Here is an 18,999-nt window from a genome sequence, read left to right as displayed (position 1 = left end):
AGGCTGTGGCTCTGGTCCCTCCCCCAGGGCTGTCCTGCACGGCCCTGGCCCTGTGCAGGGAGAGGGGCCGGGCCTGACGTGCCCCTGGCAGCTCCTGTTGGAGACTCACCTGCTGCAGCTGGAGACCTTCATCCAGCACTGCTGGAGCCCCTGCGTTTGGAGTTGCCCTTGGAAAGCAGCCACTGCTCCCGTGGCACTGGATTATCCCAGGCTGCTCCTACCCACCCCTCCTCGGGCAGGATTTTCCATCCTTGGCATCAGTCACACCCAATTTCCCCTCCCAACAGCCATGGTTTGAAACGTTCATTTTCAGCTCCTTTCACATCCCTGGATCTGCACCTTGCAGTTCCTTCCCTGGGAATGCCAAAAGCTCAGAGTTCAATACAAGAATAAAACTCCACTAACAGTTTCAGTAATTCAATAATTTATTCATCTAAAAAAGTGTGTAAAAGTATATAGCTCTCATCCACAAGGTATATATGAATGACATTTAAAATGGAGGTCTTTTATTATTATTGTTTCTTTTTATCAAAGTCTTTTTTTAGTGTATTGTACCAGCGATATACTGTAGATTTAAAATGAACTTCACATTTTTTTTGTTTTCTTTCAAATTGTCGGCTGTATATAAAAGAAGCTCACTGCAAAATGCTCAGAGAAAAAAAAAAAGAAAACAAAAAGAAATTCAGAACTCCCCAGAAATGTACAGCTTTTACATTTAAAAAAGGTTCTGAAATATACATACAAGCATGCTGGACATTCCCCACCCTCCTGCTCCCTTTAGCTCAAACAACTGTAATAATAATTCTGATTTAGGCATGATTTTCCAAAGTTAGAAATAAAAAAAAAAATAAAATAACTTTCTTCACTCTGTAGGAAAGCCAGGGCTTGTACATTTCAGATTAATTCAGTAAAAAACTCACAAGTAAAATAATGCATATTTAAGGGAAATATTATACAGAACTTTTCACACTGAAGTACATAAGATTTTTCTTTAAAATCTATTGCCATTCATTTATTTTGCACAAAAACGTATAAATATGTCACCAGCTTCTCTTAACTTAAAAAAATTAAATAAAAGACACCAGATGAAAACTACTCCTTGCTGCCCTTTTTTTAATTTCTAATTTTTGCTTAGAACCAGGTTTGTGGGGAAGAAACGCCCCTGGATAAAAACGGCCCATTTAAAAACAATAAGCAAAATAATAATCCAAAGTTCAGATGAGTCCTGGGAACAAATAAGCCCCAAATGGTAAAAGATTACAAATGTCTACTTTACATTTTTTTTCCTCCCCAAGTTAAATTTTTTTTATACAAGTTTACAATCTTCATCTTTTTATGCTCTTCAAAAGGCCTTGAGAATTTTCTTTTCTGATTAAGAAAAAATAGTACTGCAATATTTTTAAAGTCAATTTTACACTGTACACATTAGATACAAATGGTTTGATATCAGATTTTTTTTAACCTATACATTGCAAAGAGGACACCCACACGGAGGGGTGGAGCAAGGAAGGAAATAATCCATTTACAGGTTCCTCCCCTGCCTTCACCTTTTCATTACACAAGCAATTCTTTTTTTTTTCTTTTATTATTTTATATAATTTGTTTTAAATGTTACATTATCTCAAGAAAAATACTTTTTAAAATCATAGAATTTCTTTTTTTTTAACCAGAACATGAAAGTCTTTTGGAAGAACTCTAAACTTGGTAGTTTTTCTCCACAGCCAGGGGAGGGGTCACCCAGCCTGATCCAAGTGCCCGACCCCGGCCCCCTCCTGCTGCCCAGTGCACCCCCAGAAATGAGGGAATGGGGCTGGAATAGGAACCCCTTGGAGCCTGGAATGAAGGAGTCATAAAAATACTTCAATTAGCCATTAACCTTCCCAATGGCGATCATTTCACTAAACAAAGTAACTTTGCCACCACAGTGGTGTAACTTCAAGTACTAATTTAATGATATAATTTTTAAAAATTATTTCTTTGAAATAATATTCCTATAGTCAGAAAAAATACACCAGATTTGTGACTGATTTAGTGTAAACAAAAACCATATTTTTGGATATGTACATGGACGAGTCTGCCCAGAATTAAAGGGCGACTTGGCTTTCAGTAAATACTTTTCTAGCGTCACTAAATTTACTGGAAATATATTTCAATCATAGCTCTACAATAGATTAATTTACCACTTTCCACTTGCCCTGACATTGGGCTTTAAAGTATTTTTCCTCCCTATCTCCCTCTCACTCTTCTGCCTTAGGTAGTGTTATCCTTCATTAAACACTGGCCATTCCTTGCTTGAACCAGGCTAAACACAGGGGAGAATTCCTTAAAATACAAGATATCCTTACCAGAACACGCTTCCCTTCCCAGCCTTTGATCGTTAGGAGCTTCACTTTTGATTTCCAGGTCAGAAGAGTGAGAGGTCTGTAGATAAATAACCCTACAGTGGAACGGAGCTGGATTTTTAAGGTATTTCTACTGTTCCCGGTCCTTTATAATTTAATCCCTCCCCTCCCCAAACCTAAAAATAAATAAAGTATCTCCAGACCATTCATATCTACATGGACAGGTAACAAATGCATGCATTCATCCCAATCCACTCTGACAGGAACTCCAGCTAGACAGAAAACTCCAATATTTATACGAGACTACGACTGTGTGGTTTTGTGTTTGTGGTTTTTTCCTCCTGCAAAGTCCCAGCTTACGACGATCAAACAACGAAACACCCGAACTGGTCACTACAAGGTGGTTTTTACTTGCAGGGCTGACGCTGCTCACAGGTCTTTATCAGTTCCTAATGCAAAAAGATCCTGTAGTCTTCCTTAAAAAAATAAAATATTAAAAAAAATAATCACACTGACCAGTAGTTACTGAGCCACCAAACTAACACTGGCTTGAGGTTACTCTGTGTTCACTGTTCTTGGATGTTCCCAGATTTTGGACTGAAGCTGCCAGAGATGTTAATGGGTAGTTTAGTTTTGAACACTGCAGAATTCACATGTGCTTTTGGAGAAACAGAAGCACAGCACAGGACTGGTCTGAAGAGAAGCAAACTGAGCTCTTTGCAGGTCGTGGCACGTTCCCGGGCGGAGGGGAGAAGCAGCCAGAAGAACAAGTGCTTGTGAGTGTCCTACAGGATGTTCATGATGGCGTTGTAGAGCTGGGTGAGCACCACGAAGTGCACGGGCAGGCAGGAGCTGCGGTCCTGCGTGGCCGGGTTACACGTGAGCCAGGACAGGGCGTTGTACTGCTCCAGCACAAACCTGCACAGCAAGGGAGAGAGAGACATCACAGCCTGCCTTGGGGAGCTTTGTTAATGGCATCTCCTGGAGGCACACCCTGACAGGGCTGCCAGTGTGCTGGCAAAGCAGGAACCTCACTAAAAGCAGGAGGGTTTACGTTTGCTATGTCTGAGCTCTTTGCATGAAGGCCCTCCCCAGCACACAGATTCTGGACTCAGTGGCTCAGATGCCACTGCTGTCACAGCCTTGGGGATTGAACACCTCCACCTCCACTTTGTGCCAGTATTTGCTCACCCTGTTCCTGTGGTCCTGTATCTAACTGCAATTTCTCATCTTGTAACTTGTGTCTGTTGCATCTCATCCTTTCCCTGTCCACTGCATCCTCCTTTTACTCAATACCTGGGACACTGAGAGAGCTCAGTCCTCCAAGAGGAGACAAACTGAGATCTAGAACAATACACTCCAATTTCCTTAGATTAGACATTGCTGTTCCCTGCTGATGTTTGTTTGTTCAGGGGCGTGCCCCACACTGTGTGTTCTCATCACACACACCTGTGTTCAGCCCCACAGGTGGGATGGAGGCAAACAGGCCTCACATCATCCTGAACAACACAACACACACCCTGCATGCATTCGGGAACAGTGGCTCCTTTATATCCCAATCCTAGCACAGTGGTATCAGGGAATGCTTTTATCTCTTCCAAATCCATTTGGTTTGGTGAGTAAAGATAATGAGTGGCACAGCCCAGATTAGATCCCAGGGGAACAGAGCAGTCTGGAGGGGGCAAACCAAGGTGTGTCCCCCTGGCAAGGCTGAGCTGTTCTGAGTTTCCTTGGCATCATTGTGCACAGCAGTGGGAAACCACAGAATTCCCCCTCACAGCCCTGCTCTGGCAGCTGGAGGAGGAGATGCCCTGAGACACACGTAGGGCACAGCAGGGCTAAAAACTGCCAATGAAACAGGTAAATAATTGTGACAGGTGAGAAAGGTTCCTCTGAAACCTCTGAACTCAGTCCCAAAATGTTTAGGGCAGAAATGAAAACCTCAAAGGTGTTACCTCAAGACATCTGATGTAGTTTTAGAGTCGAGGGGGTGAGGAACTCGCTGAGAATTTCTGGCAGGTAGAAGCTCGTCTGTCTGCGCTACAGAGATGTGGTGATGGAGAGAGGCCTGTGCAGAGGGAAAGAGCAAAAATTAACTCCTCATACAGCAGGTACTGCTAAAGATTCCCAAGAAACACATCCATGCTGAATCACCTCAAGACAACGTGGGAAGTTGGCAATTCTGTGTTGAACCCACCATGACCATGTGTATTTCCAAATTAATGGTTACATTTTTTAATAAACCGACTGGAGCTCGCAGTGGGAGGTCTCAGGGTCACTGACACCACAGACCCCACCTGCAGCTCTTACAGGCATGGAAATAGCAATGGATAGTGAGTGCTCCATGCAGAGCATGACAGACCTTCAGGAAGAGGGGACACTGGTTCTGTGCCTGAGGACAGGAGGACCAGAACCACTGCGGGAGGTTCTCCGCTTTGGCAGTCGACACGAAGTATCCCAGAGCCAGAGGCTGCTGCTTCAGCTCTTCAGGGGCTTCCCTGGACAGGAGACGTTCGCCTTGGCTCTGCACAGAGGGAAAAGGCAGCTCTGAGGGTTTGTCAATACAGCCCATTCCTGGAATGGTGACTTTGCTAACTACTGTCCTGTGACAAATGAGCCCTCCTTTAGTCAGTCAGGAATCTTAGTCAAAGTTTTCCAGGCCCTGCCTTTTTCCCCTGTAGTTGGATTCTCCAGGCTTATGTTTCAGAAGCAGTGTAGATTCCCAAACAGCTGGGAGAGCAGTTCACTTCATCCATAAACGTCAGTAGGTTAAAAAAAGGGAAAAGATTCCACTGCACAGAAAGCAGCTCAATTACAAATCCCTCCCTGCCAATCCCTTCCAGTGGGTCTGGACAGGAATCCAAGGCAGGGAACAAGCCTGGAGCAGAAGGCACTGGGAGCCCGGCACACGGGGCCGGTGCCCAGCCATCAATTATTGCCCTGACCCCGGGCCCACGGGGGGATGATCACACACTGCTGCTCTGCTAAAGCCAAACATTACACTGCAATTACCAGGCCTGGCTTAATGGTTAATCGGAATTACTCGGGTTCAGCTGGAAGGGGCTTGGCCCGGGCTCCAGGCTAAGGCCATGAACCTCCCAGGGCTGCTCCCAATGGATGCAGATCCACTGAGAGCAAGCTCTGCAATGAAGTGGGACAGAACAGGGACTGCTGAGTGAACTGGGGAGAGAGAGTGAGGAGCTGTGATTTATGGCTGCAGGGCTTGGCAGCAGAATTTAGAAGCTTTCATTTGCTCACACACCAGTTTGGAGTAACTGGGACAGCAACGTGCTGTTATCAGGCCTTTGATGGGAAGAGTTGCACAATCCACACAAGGTGGTTGTGACTGAGCAAAATGCAGGATTAGCATGTCTGTGGCTGAGGCAGGAGGCATTTCTCCCTCACTGACTTTATTAAAGTTGCCACTGAGGCATTTTGGCAGAGGTTGCAAGGAAAACACAGGCAGGACTTTCTCCTTCCAGGGGTGAAAGTAGCACCATTTAGTCAGTCATGTTCAGGAGTGAGAATTCTGGTCTTGAGACATCTCAGTGACGTGTCAGAAATGGTATAAAAGTTACCCTGTTTCTCTCATAAAATACCGTATCATTTAGTAAAGAAATAATATGCTACTGCTTTAAACTTACTACTTTTAGAACAAAACTTCACAGGAAATTATGAAGCATAAAACTTCTACCTAATTGTGATGGAAACCATTTTAACAGAACAGCTCAGTCTTACATGATTAAATGTAGGAGTGGAAGAGTTCCATCAAACCTGATCCAAGCTATGCCAATTCAAAAAAATAACTTGAATTACCAAAAATAATTTGCATTTTAAATAATCACTGATGTTGGAACTGGCTTTATAAAAGCCTCTTCAAACAAAAATAACTCCCAAATGCTGTGTGCTCTGGGCTAAATATTCCTAAGAAAAACAACATTTGCATAACCATCCAGCACCTGCAGAGTTTCCATGGGCAGGGTTTCATCACTGGGAGAATTCTCTCCCTCTTGCCTCCCCTGAAAACCACAGGAACAGGGCTGTCACAGCTTCCTTTCTCTCAAAGACTTGTCACTTTGTGCCAGGGACATTCCGTAGGATTTTCCAGGAAAGAATGGATGAGTACATATTAAATCTACGCAGGGTCATCAGCTATGATAAAGCTGCTCTCTCCTCCTCTCTCCCCCTCAATTATCTACCAGCAATTAACTTGGAAGGTGCAAACAGTGCAGAGACACCTTCTCCAGCAGTATTTAACCTTCCATTTTAACCTAATTTTTGCTTGGTTTTGACCTAATTATATGTAAGAATCTACAGGAAAAAAAAGATTTTGTTGGAGGATTTGGGTCTTTTTATTTTATTTTAAGCAGTGTGTGCCCTATGGTGCTCCAGCCTTACCCTACTGTGATGGTAGTGAGATCCCACTCCAGTGCCAGATGGTGATCCAGGGGAAGGAACTGGGGAGGAATTTGGTGAAGAGTGAAGATTCCCTGTTATCAAAATTCTAATGTCATTGTCCATGTCATCTGGGAATGGGAGGTCAAACATGTCATCTGAAAAGGAAAAGAAAGGAAAATCATTTCCAACGTGCTCTACTCTTTTCTCCAAGAAATTTTTGTAATTTATTACCGTTCCCTTTAATTTATTACCATTCCCTTTTCTCTTTTACATACTCCCAAGATAGATAAAAGCAGAGATAAACACTTTACTGTTTAATCCCCCTTAGAACCCTTGACTTGAAAGGGAGAGTTGGCAGGCAACTACTGGGATAATGAATTTTAGCAGCGGCCACAGAGCGAACAGAATTCCCGTTGTAACAGCTCCATAAAATCCAGACTGAACTTTGTAACAGAACAACTGACACCTCTGTGCTGTTGGTCACAGAGACCCCTAACAAAACACTTGGAGTTATCACACCCAGCTCCATGTGCTGCTGCCACAGGTGCTGCTCCTCAGGCTCCCAGAGCTGCACACCAGCTCCAAACTCTGGGAACAGCCCTGGCAGCTCCAAGGAAACTGCCCCCAGAATCTGTGAGGGCAGCAAGGCCCTGCTCACAGCCAGGGACTCGGGATCCTTTCAAACACTGCTCCAGGATCCCCAACAATGGAGCTTTCACATCCCACTTTCACCTCAGGAGTTCCACACAGCTCGTTAGCATAAATGGCTGTATTAATTTGGTTTATGTTAATATGCGGGGAGGGCTAAAGATACAGGGAAGATGTGTTTGTCTTGTGGATTCCACTACTCATCATCTGCACACAGGTTACAATACCCTGAGTAAGTTATGGGAGGGAAGGATAAGGCATCATCAACACAGAGCCAAAAATTACATCACCATACGGCTTAGAGGGGTTTTTCTTACCCAGATTTCTCAGCAGGCGAAGAAATCCAAGTGTATAATGACATTTCAAGTACATTTTAGTGGGCAGACGGGGATAGTGGGAGCTGTCTGAACTGCATTAATTAGAATTGCAACCAAATTTATACTAAAACACAAAGCCCTAAATAGAAATCATACATCCTACATGTAATAAATAACAATTTCTGTTGAAAAAGATGAATTTACTCTGTATAACATGGAAAAGGATGTGTGTCCTGAACTAATTTCACCTGAAGGCCCAGTATTGAAACAGGCAGGTGCTTGTTTTCCTTCATCTCCCAAAGAGAACCTCTGGACTGCCGGAGCAGTGATTTAAAAGAAGTTTATTAACTTGTGTCCTACAGCCTCAGTAAACAAACCACAGCTAATGTCATGCTCTGCTTGGCCCCCAGAGCAGAAATGAGCTGGCTAATGGCAGAGGAAGCAGCTTAATCATTAAGTAGAGCAGAGCTAAGAAAATTAAATTTAACACCATTTTGGAAAAGGCCATTCTTGTACCTGACTCTAATTAACATCTGCAGCACCAACGGGCAGGTTAATGCAGGTTAATGTTTGTCGTGCTCGGAGGGATCCCGGGGCCTCCTGGGACAGGGATTGAGAGGGGCAACTTCCCTTCAGAGGCCCTGGGACATTCCAGGAGGAACAGATCAAAGCCTTCAAAGCAGTGGCCTGCCTTCTCTCTAGCCCAACTGCCCTCCTCATTAACACAGCCACTGTATGTGTTTGTAGTCACTCTTGGTTTAAATTGCTCTGCACTCATTTAAAGGAGTTGGGACAAAGCGGGAAAATGCTTATTTGATATAAAGCATGAACCAGAGTCTTGCTGACTCAAGCTGCAGGTTCAGTGTACAAGCACTCTGCAGGCATCAGGAAGTCTCGGGTTGGGATATTTTCCCTATTCTGCAAGTGCCTCCTTCCTGTCAGCTCTGCACACAAGAGGGCACGATGTGCAGCACGACTGGAACACACAGGCTGGCCTGACCAAGTCACAACAGCACACAGCACGTTCTGGTCTGTGCCACTCGCTCCTTTGGCTGCTCCGTGCCCCTTTGGGAACAAACGGGTGTGACTGAAAATGCTCAGGGAAAGCAGAGAGCCTGGAAGCCCCTGGGGCTGAAGCCCTGCGTGGTCCCTTGCTGGGGTGCTCTGGGGTCCGTGCAGAACCCCGGCCCCCTCAGGGGTTTATTCCCACCCAGCTCAGCTCTGCTGACGCCCTGGAAAGGCGCTGAGGGATTTCCCTCTCACTCACCGTTGGTGGGGCTGAAGCCATCCTCGTTGGGGTAATTTGCAGGTGCCACCTGGATGGTGGCAGAGGTGGGGAACACCAGGATGTGTGTGCAGGAGGCGTCCTGGGGGGTGTTGAGCTGGGACGACTGCAGGTTCAGCGCCGTGCTGCGCCCGAACACCGAGCCCATCGTCACCGCGTCTGGGGACGGAGACAACGGCACAGGCAGTCACTGCATCACCTCCCCACACGTGCTCTGTGTCCAGGGACGCCTCTGCCCACCCCACCTGCTCTGCAAACTCGCAGACACGGCTGAAGGGCCTTATCTTCAAAAGATTAAATTGCTGCAAGAGCTTGACATTAAGATCAAGACCAGCCCCACCTCTCCTGTCATTCTGCTGCCCCTTAATCAAATATTTACTTGTTAAATGAGGGAGTTAAATTGATTTTTCACACAAATCTCCGTAGAATTATGAAATAAACCCCACTTTGGTCGATATGAACACAAACATAAAAATAAAGCCACAGAACAATAAAGCTTCTCCTCCTCTATTCTCAATTATCCACCAACAATTAACTTGGAAGGTTCCAACAGTCAATGCAGAGACACCTTCTTCGGCAGTATTTAAACCAGCACCTTCAATTTTAACCTAATTTTTGCTAGCTGTTGACCTAATTACATGTCAGGATCTAAAGGAAAAAAAGATTCTGTTGAAGGATTTGAGTCTTTCTTTGTGTTTTAGTGTGATATGAAAAAAGCCTAATTTGCCATCTGTTTTCTCACATTACAAAATCTCTGCTTTGAAAATATTCAACATGATAAGTAATTTTCAAGCTCAATTAATTCTGCTCCATGTATTAGTCTTTTCTTTCTAAACTTAAAAAGCCCCAGCGTGGTTTGTAAGGACACGTTAAGGATGTGTCAACACATACGTTAAAAAGTACTTGCTTAGGTAAGACAGCAAGGGGCTCAATAATTAATTTTATTTCAACTTAAGCCCATGGACTGCTGCTTGTAAGTGAACTCTCTAAATAACTTCAGCATGTGAGAAGGCAAGAGGGCTTATTCCCATTTCCACAGGCTCCTACTCATTCCTACTGCAGCCTCCTCTGTGCACGAGGGTGTCTGTGACACCACTTCCAACCCATGGGAACTGGGCTGCCAGAGCCCACAGCCTCCCTAAGGAACAGATCAGCACTTTGGCAGTGGCCCACAGTCACCTTCCCTCACGAGCCTGCTCTCCCCATGTAGCATCTCTCCATGGTATTTCAGGGAATTCTGCTGGCTCAACCTATTTTCTGCCACACACAGCCATGCTAGTCAAGGTCTTCACAGAAATCCCAAAACTATTGTGCCTAAGTGTGAAATGTGATAGAAGAAGAGTTTCGCTGGCATTGCCGTAGCTGGCTAAAACATACCTGGCATCACCACGAAGGATCCCTGTGGCTCCATGGCAACGAGGCAGGCACTGAGGATGGAGGGGGAATCTGCTGCGGAGATGCCGCACATGCGGCAAACCTCCTTGAGCTGTTTGCTGATTGTCTGCAGGGAGCACTCCCCGAGCAGGATACTCCAGTCTGCAAGGGAAAAGCACCGTGGGAGGACAGAGCTGATGCAGAGCTGGCAGAGCCAGCACTCGCCTGGAAACAGCAAAACATTCCCAACACTTGGCATTTTCCTAATCCCAAACTCTCCAGGACTGACTCCTGTGCACATGAGGGGTCTGGCCCCGCAAACTGGATGCTCAAGGAGCTCCTGGGGAATGTTTTATTCCACGACAGTCTGTTGGCTTTCCTTTGTTCATTTTTTTCCAAGACCTTTTTGTTTATTTAGTGATGTTTAAGCTGAGGAATCACAACTGAATCCTGTCTCTGTCCCTGTGTGAGGATAACTTTGCCCAGAACTTTTTCTAACACGTGACAAGGCCCCTGAGTTCCCTTGGAAGGGCACTGCAAGTCCTGCACAACACGAGGGGGTAACATCAGACCCAGGGCACAAAGAAGGAAAGGGTTTATGGAAACCAGTACAGGAATTCAGTGCCAGGGTAGGCCTGCAGCCAGGTCTCCTGTAATCCATGCTATCATGGCCCAGGAAATTCCAGTTTGGAGGATCCTGTAATTTCTCTGTCAGGTACTTTACACTCAGATCCACTTGGTCAAGTGGGCATCAGTGTCAAGACAATGACGGGGACAAAGGGAGAGAAAGGGCTTCAGCAGCTCTGGTGTAGATAATAAACTCCTAAGGAGACCTACCTGGGAAGCCTGGATATCTGCTCCCCATCCATGTTTGCCCTCACTAAACTCTGTCAAAATGAACAACAGCCTATCCTGTCTGACAGAATTTGGCACATCTTGTTTACCTTTTGTAAGGTCATGGTTCTAGGAAGCAAAGACAGAACTTGGGAAGGTTAAGCCAAATTCACCCTATCTAATGTCACTTGCAGAGTGCATCCTCAGCAAGTCTGCAGGTGATGCAAAACTGTGAGGAATGGCTGAGGCCCCATCCCTGGAAGGGTTCAAAAGCTGTGTGGATGTGGCACTTGGGGACATGGATCAGTGGTGGCCTCAGCAGTGCTGGGGAACAGTTGGACTTGATGAGCTCAGAGGGCTTTTCCAACCTAAACAATTCTGTGGTTCTGTGATTATCACACTCAAGTTTTTAGTTTGGAAGGTTTGTGATCAGTTCTGAGCCATCCTGCCTGGCCCTCTGGGTCCCTTGTCCCCACTCCACACCTGGGAGTGGCAGCCCTGACAAGTGCACACCTTTCAGCTCCCCGTGGCCCAGCCGGCCCAGGCGCCCGATGACGACTCTCCAGGGCAGGGATGTCATCTGGACAATGCCGATGCACCATTCCCAGAGCTTCTGCAGCCCGATCTTCCGGGCAGACAGCTTGCTCCTCCTCGACCTGCAGGGGAAGGAATTAAAAACAAGAGTGAAAGGAGAATCAAGGACAATATTCAGATTTCTATTCTCACTAATTATGCCACTGCTTACCCTCTACAGGAGTTCTGGACAGTCCCTAACTTACCTTTTACTACTACTAACAAGAAAATCTATGTGTCTGCTTTCAATACTGCAGTGCCATCAAACTGCTGAGCAACACACCAGGTGTTCCTCAAGGTAGGATTTGTAAGCAAAACAGTTGTAACACAAATGTGACTCAGTCACTTTTCCCTGAGCAGATAGGAAATTCTAGAAGTGCCAACTGAAATGTTCTCACTGTAACAGCAGCATGATCTCCTGAGCAGGGAAGGGGAGGGATGTGCAAGGAGCTGGCGACACAGATCCATGGGAGAAGCCCAGGGCAGTGAGTACCTGCTGGGCAGGTCGATGTTGACAATGCAGGTCTCCAGCAGCTCCCCGTGCAGGTCGGTGCAGGACGCCAGGAGCCAGCGCTGGTCGTGGGACAGGCAGTACCCAACAAAGAGCACGTTGTATTTCTGACTGGCCTCTCCAAATGTCTCTCCCAGCTCTGTCTGCTTGTCTTTGATGGGGGCCAGGATGAAAGGAGGTGAGTACAGCTGGATTGGGCTGGGCCTCTGCAACAGAGTTAGCACAATCATCAGCAGATAGATCAGAAACTACTGAACACAAGGAACACACACACTGGCAGTGACTACAGAGATAGGCGAGCTTGAAACAGTGAGTAAATTCAAAGCATTCCTAGTCAGGAGGGAGACTGGGAAAAGGGGGTTATAGACAATTCACTGCTGCTAGTTAAAGCTGATGCACTTCAAACCTTATCTAAGGATTTCTTTTTATGTACAGGTAACCCAGGGCATGAAAGTAGCGTTTGGACCAGTCTCTGACATAGGCAGGAGTTAAAACCCCCTCAGCTGTCAGATCCTCCTGCCCCTTTACCATCTTTAGGTCCTTGGCTGGATTTGCTCCAGTGCATCTGAGTTCTGAGGAGACCAGAAGGGAGGAGGACAAGCACCTCCCTGGCTGTGCTGCTGGCACCTTCCCAAGGCAGCCCAACTGCTGCTCCTTGGGAGCATCCATCGTGTCCAACAGGACCTCCAGATCAGCTTCTGCAAAGCTGCTTCCCACATGGGCACCCCAAACCCATCTTTGCCTTGGAAGTTCTCTCTGGAGAACAAACAGGAAGGGCTTCACCAGACATGTACCATAACTAAAAAATGATCAGGGTATTTTCTTAATTCTTCAGCAAAGTTTGGGAGTCTGTAGTGCAGACTGAGAGCAAACATGTGTAAAATGCAATAAACAGAAATTAATTAAATGCAAGAGGTAAATGCCAATAGGTTTGTGTTATGGTGGATTTTGCAAGTAGGTTTTTAAACCCTCCCAAACAGCTCTTTATGCCAAGATAAGTGTTTAAATGTTTCATTGGTCCATTAGATCTAAATAAAATACTCGTCGTTATCTTCCAAAGAATGCAAAACATTAATAGAAAGTAGGATGGATTATTCTTCCTTTGAAATCCCTGAAATTCCAGCATCAGGGCTTTAATATTTACAGTTTAAAACAGATAAAAGATAAGCCTGTTGAAGAGGGGGATTTCTCCATTACCTCAGGGAATTAATATAACATCTGCAATTAGGCAGAGGAACTTATTTCATATATATGCATATATATGTGAATAGAAATAAAGGTTGGATTTAAACTCTGGCTGGAGCACTATAGACTGAAACCACAAAATGACTCAGAATCCCAAGTAACGATGTTCATTTTCTCTTCTTTCACACTGATCTTTAACCTTTATGACTCAAAACCAGAAGCTTAAAATGTTTTAAAAGCAAGTTAAGTTGCTGTTTTTCTTACTATTTTCTATTCTGTATTAGCTTGCCTTTTCCTATACCTTGAAAAAAATCCCCCAACAAGTATTTTCTCTACTCTTCTCTTTGGTATTTGAGGAAAATGGCTACAGTTTATTAACAGACTTTGATTTTCTTGCCACCAGTACCAACCTCAGGATTTTTGAGGGTCATCTCAATGCTGGCAGCTGGCCCAAAGCCTGTGAGGGACTTGATGTGGATCTGTGTGGGCAGGGGCCTCCTGCACTGGCAGTACACGGAGAACGCCAGAGACTTCAAGTGCTGAATGTAGAAAACCTGTTCATCCTTCATTGTCTGCAGCATGTACTGGCAAGGCACAATCTGTGGAATTCAGACACACAATAGAACAGGGCTGAGAGGCTTCCAGGAGCTCTCATTAATATCCCACCAGACCCACACACTCATTAGGCACTGAACACCCAGCACGCTCTGGGATGCTCCACGATTTGCATTAGAGCTCCCTTGGCAGGAGTGGCTGCAGCAGCCAGGGACTGCATTCCCTGGGACAAAACTGCTTCCATCACAATGAGAGTGAATTTTAATCCATAAAACCCAAACACCTGTATTCAAACACCCTGAATTTTTTAGAACTGTTTTTCTGACCAACATCTTTGCTTGCAGATGCCTGAACCACACCATCCCTGAATGTTGTGTTCAGGCAGGTTTGGCTCATGGTCAGGGTTGGGAATTGTTTGCTGTCCTTGTGGGAACTGGCACTGTGCTAGCATCCTTACCGAGGGGTGTAGAGGGCACAGTTAAGGTTCTGTTGCAATGACATGTGTGGTTGTTTCCCCTTTTCAGTTCAGTACCCATTGGAAGCTCAGCAGCCTCAGCTCCTGCTCAGTTTTATTTGTTTCAAAAAGTCATGGGAAGCAGCCCACAAGAATTCACAGGTTCAACCAGCAAGAACCAGAGCTACAGGGAGATTTGCCTGTGAGATGAGTTTGGGGGTTAAGACCCAACTGCACAACCAGAGCAGGAAGGAGAGATGGCACAACACTCCTTCAGAAGGAAACATAGCATGACAAAAATCTGGTTTTCAGATCAAATCCATTTTAAAATTAGAATTAAATCCCTGTAACCTCACTGTTTTTATCTACTGGTTTTATTGCACAAGTCCCACATGTGGCTGTGGAGGTGTCTTTCCTTTTACAGTGAGGTCTTTGGAGCAGAAACTGTCAATACAAAATATTTATGTTGTAGCCAACACTACAAGACCCAAACAGATTCTTTCAACAAATATTTTCAGTAGTAATAAAACTTAAGTGTCACAAAACTTTTACTACTTTATGGCTCTTGCTTGAACCATCAGAATTTTGGCAGCACATTCTGCTTACTAAACATGCCTGTGTGTTTTTAAAAGCCAGCTTTACCCAAGGATTTTAGAAGCTGGGCTTTCCCCTCTGTACAGGGATGCTAATAAAGCTGCAAACATTTGGGTTTGATTTATTTTGAAGTAACTGCATGTTGTGTGTGCTGTGTACAGCTGTGAGAATACAGTGCTGGAAATGGATCACATTTCCTTCGACTTGGAGAAAATTGCTGTTTGACTTTGATGCCTTAAGAGGAACTGATGCCTTAAGAGGCCTCCTGGAAACAGAGACTAGACAGGAGTAAGGGAATAAAGGCAGGTATTTATTCAAAGAGCCTTCAAAGGTACCCCTGGGGGCCAGAGGCCACTGCCAAGATGGATCCCAAGACGGACGACAGGTCACGAGTTCGACACACTTTTATAGGTTTGGTTCATTTGCATATCAGGGTTAATTCTCCAATTAAAGCTTCAGTTTAATCATGTAATTCCCCTTAGCTTGCCCCCGTTTAGAGGCTTTTAGTTTATAGTTTTTGGGCCTAGGACGGTCTGGGTGTCCTTGAAGAGCAGGCCTGGAGAGGCTTTGTTATGTCTACCAAGCACAAGGGAGCAGAAGTGAACAGGCTATAGGAAACTCCAGAGTTACACACCAGGCAGTGCAGGATTTGAAAAAAACAGAAGTTAAAACCTAAGGCATCAACTTCAACTGGCAAAATGTATTTTGAGGAACAAACAGAGGATGTGGAAACAAACAGCACAGAGAGAAAGGGTGAGTGTGCTACAGCCTGAGATGCAATGGCAGTGCAGAGGTCACACGGTTCGTGTGTTTCAGACACCGTGGGATCGGGGCTGCTTTGGTTTTAGAGCCTCCAGGTCTGCATCAATCAGCTGCCTGCAGCCTACCACGATATGATGTTGTGGATCTGATTTTCAGTTCATCCCCAAGCCTGACATATTTTTGTGACAGGTTCCCCCATCCTTTCAGGGGCCAATGAGGTCAAAACTATCAAAAACAACAAACATTTTCCACACCCAACTTGAGACACCACAAGAACTTTTTTTTTTTAATAATTTGAAATACCTTTAAACCAAGGTGAGCACACGTGGACAAGGTGCACAGAAATCCTTCCTGCACTGTTCCTCCCTGTGCCCTCTGGCTGCCCATACCCCCCACATTTATTGGGGCGCAGCCTCTGTGACAGAGGAGGCCTGGCAAAATGCAGCCAGCCTGGGCAAGAGGCCAGGAGCTGCCTCTGGCTGCACAAATTCAATTCTCCAGCAATTCCATAGTAAGTAACTTTTTATATGCCAAGTTACATGGTAAACTATTTTCAAGAAGCTATTTAAGAAATTATTTTTTATACCAATACAATAGTTATATTATACATTAAATGTCTGGTTTCACGTACTTCTTTTGGATTAAACAGTATAAATCAGGGGAATATAAACAGCAGACAACTCAACATGTAAAGTAATCAAAGGAGCAACAGGCCAGTTCTGGCAATGACAACTCAAGCTGCAACTTAAATAACTGAAATCCCTCTCCAGGAAGCATGGGGCAGACAGGATTGCTGGGACCATGGGACAGATTCAATGCAGGGATTCTGGGCTGCTCTAATCTCCTCATCAAAACAAACTCAAGGGGTTGTTTTAATACACAGACTTGCACTGTCAGCAAAATAATTTGTAAATAACACCTCCATTTTATGTATTATCTCCCATTTCTCTCTTTTAGCACAGTGTCCGCATCACAGGTGTGCTGTGACAGAGGGACTCGGCGTGAGGGTACAGAGGAAGGCAGAATTACCTGGAGAATGAAAGAATTCCTCATATTCTCAGGCAAGTTGTCCAGCATTTCTGTGTAGCATCTCATGAGGCTCAGGAGCCAGAAGTTGGTGGAGGCAGACTCCTCGTCGGCAGTGTAGGTGAAGGGGTCCACCATGTAGATGACCACGGCGGGGGGGTAGGCGTTGCTGTCCGCAGCCTCCGGCTCCGTGGGGATCCCGATCCGCTCCCGCTCCGACGTGCTGGGGGGCAGAGCCACGGGGTGAGTACTGCTGTGTCTGGGGCCAGGCTGAGCCAGGGGGAAGGAAAGCATGAGCAATTCTCACATCCAGGAGCAAAACTAAAACCCAGGAGGATGGGGATTGAGATGAGCTGTGCCCAGAGCAGCTCCTAATCCGAAATAGCTGGGGTTAATTAGGCACTAAAGGTACCATACAGTCTGACAGCATCTCACTGAATGCAGTCAGACCAGATGATGCCTGAGGAAGATGGAAAAGCTGCCTACCATTAGCTCTGTGTGTTTTCATGTAGGTGCACGTCTGGGTTTTGGTGCAGTTCAGGGTTTGCTTTTGGGAGAAGTGGAAGGGGGAGAGCAGGAATTCAGAAGTGCCACAGCTATTCATGGGGCCTGGAATCCTGCTCAGGTCCGGGGAAGGCTCCACTGGTAACAGGAGCAACTGAGTATTTCTTACTTGGTAAAATGCTCCTCCCATGCATCAGCCAGGAGAGAGAGGCTCAACATCTGTAAGTGATCAAAGCAGCTCCGGCTCTGTCAGAAGCCCCTGCAGCTGCTCACAGGGTGTTTTGCACAGATCAGGGAACAGATGTCTCAAGGACAAGCCCAGCTACAGCAGGATGTGGGCTTTTCCCTCTCCATAACACACACCAGGACTATCAGCAATGTGCATTATTATGAGAGTAATGAAAAACATGCTGGCTCAGGAAGTTACTTATGTACAATGCTAAAAAAATTTTCTTAATTTTTATGTGATGGATGGCTATTCATAATGAAGTCTTTAAAAAAGTTGTGCTGCTCAAATTTATTTTAAAGTAACAGGACTACAATCGTGTCTCCTGACCTCACAGTGTGCCTGCTTGCAAAACAACACCTGCAATGCAAGAAAATTAGGGGGAAAAAAAATCCATGGCTTGCATTTTGCATCTGTTAATGTTGCAGGTGTGATGGAGCAAGAGGCACTCAGATCCATGGGGTACTATGGGGTACAGGCCTGGCACAGGACCTGACACAGCCCATGTGCTCCTGGTGCTGCAGGGGCAGGCCAGGTGGAAGGTCCTAAGGCAGCTCCACATCCATGCAGCTGAACCAGGCTGGGATTCTTGTGCTGAAAAAGGGGAGGGGTGTTTTTTCCAGCTCCCCTTTGTCAGTGACTGCTTCACACAGGAGCAGGCCCTGCCCCGCTCCCACCTGCTGGGCTGTGCTGCACCTGTCAGAGGGGCCTCTCCTTTGAAGGGTTTCCCTAAGGCTCAGAGGCTGGCTGCGTGCAGGACAGGGGTTAGCGAGCAGCGCTCGGACCGCGCGAGCGCTTCCCTTACCCTTCCTGTCCGTCCTGCTGCTGCTGCGGTAGGCTGGGGCCCGGCTCGCTGTCCGCGCCGGGGCCCGCGCTGCCCTGCGGGCGCTCGGCCGTGCCGCCCGCGCCGCCGCTGCTCTGGCCCGAGCCGGCGTTGCCGCTGAAGCCCGGCGTGGAGGAGGAGGTGCCCATCTGGCTGGCGCCGGGCGTGGCAGAGGACGCGGACAGCTGCGGCACCGAGGAGCCCGAGGAGGAGGCGCTCCCGGCCGGAAGGCTCGTGGCGCCCGCGCTGGGCGTGGAGCTGAAGGAGCTGCCCGGGGCAGGGGCCCCGGCGGCGGCCGAGAGACACGAGGAGGAGCTGGAAGCAGCGGCTCCCGAGCTCCCCGGAGCTGCCTGCGGCTGGCTCGGAGCCGGCGTTTGGTACTTGGGGGGCAGCAGGAGGCTGCTGTCCAGCTGCAGGGTGGCCAAGTAAGGTGCTGGAACGGCATGGAAAGAGGGATTAATGACAGATCAAAGGAACCTGCATCAACCTGCAACTCGGACGACATTCCCTGCACTTTTAGAACGTTCTAAGAGTATGCAAATGGTAAGAGAACGGAATCTCCATAACCCGTGTTTGCTTTGGAATCCA

At 46.5% G+C, this 18,999-nt stretch overlaps 1 protein-coding gene across 3 annotated transcripts in view; it reads right to left on the bottom strand.

The window, feature by feature from the left end:
• Positions 1-407: 407 nt before the first annotated feature.
• The window catches only part of MED13L (mediator complex subunit 13L), a 212,344-nt gene continuing 193,752 nt past the window's right edge, over positions 408-18,999 (bottom strand). For all 3 annotated transcript variants that reach the window (XM_069030806.1, XM_069030807.1, XM_069030808.1), the window contains 11 exons: positions 18,394-18,844; positions 16,862-17,081; positions 13,878-14,066; positions 12,265-12,488; positions 11,712-11,854; positions 10,368-10,526; positions 8,973-9,149; positions 6,741-6,895; positions 4,705-4,866; positions 4,298-4,410; positions 408-3,260 (listed from right to left, as the gene is read on the bottom strand). In XM_069030806.1, the coding sequence (XP_068886907.1) occupies positions 3,128-3,260; positions 4,298-4,410; positions 4,705-4,866; positions 6,741-6,895; positions 8,973-9,149; positions 10,368-10,526; positions 11,712-11,854; positions 12,265-12,488; positions 13,878-14,066; positions 16,862-17,081; positions 18,394-18,844 (2,126 nt within the window). In that variant the 3' untranslated portion in view covers positions 408-3,127. The remainder of the gene's footprint in view (positions 3,261-4,297; positions 4,411-4,704; positions 4,867-6,740; positions 6,896-8,972; positions 9,150-10,367; positions 10,527-11,711; positions 11,855-12,264; positions 12,489-13,877; positions 14,067-16,861; positions 17,082-18,393; positions 18,845-18,999) is intronic.

The sequence above is a fragment of the Aphelocoma coerulescens genome, chromosome 15 (genome assembly GCF_041296385.1).
Source record: "Aphelocoma coerulescens isolate FSJ_1873_10779 chromosome 15, UR_Acoe_1.0, whole genome shotgun sequence".
Lineage (NCBI taxonomy): Eukaryota > Metazoa > Chordata > Aves > Passeriformes > Corvidae > Aphelocoma > Aphelocoma coerulescens.
The sequence above is the reverse complement of the archived record's forward strand: the minus strand, read 5'-3'. Positions and strand labels throughout refer to the sequence as shown.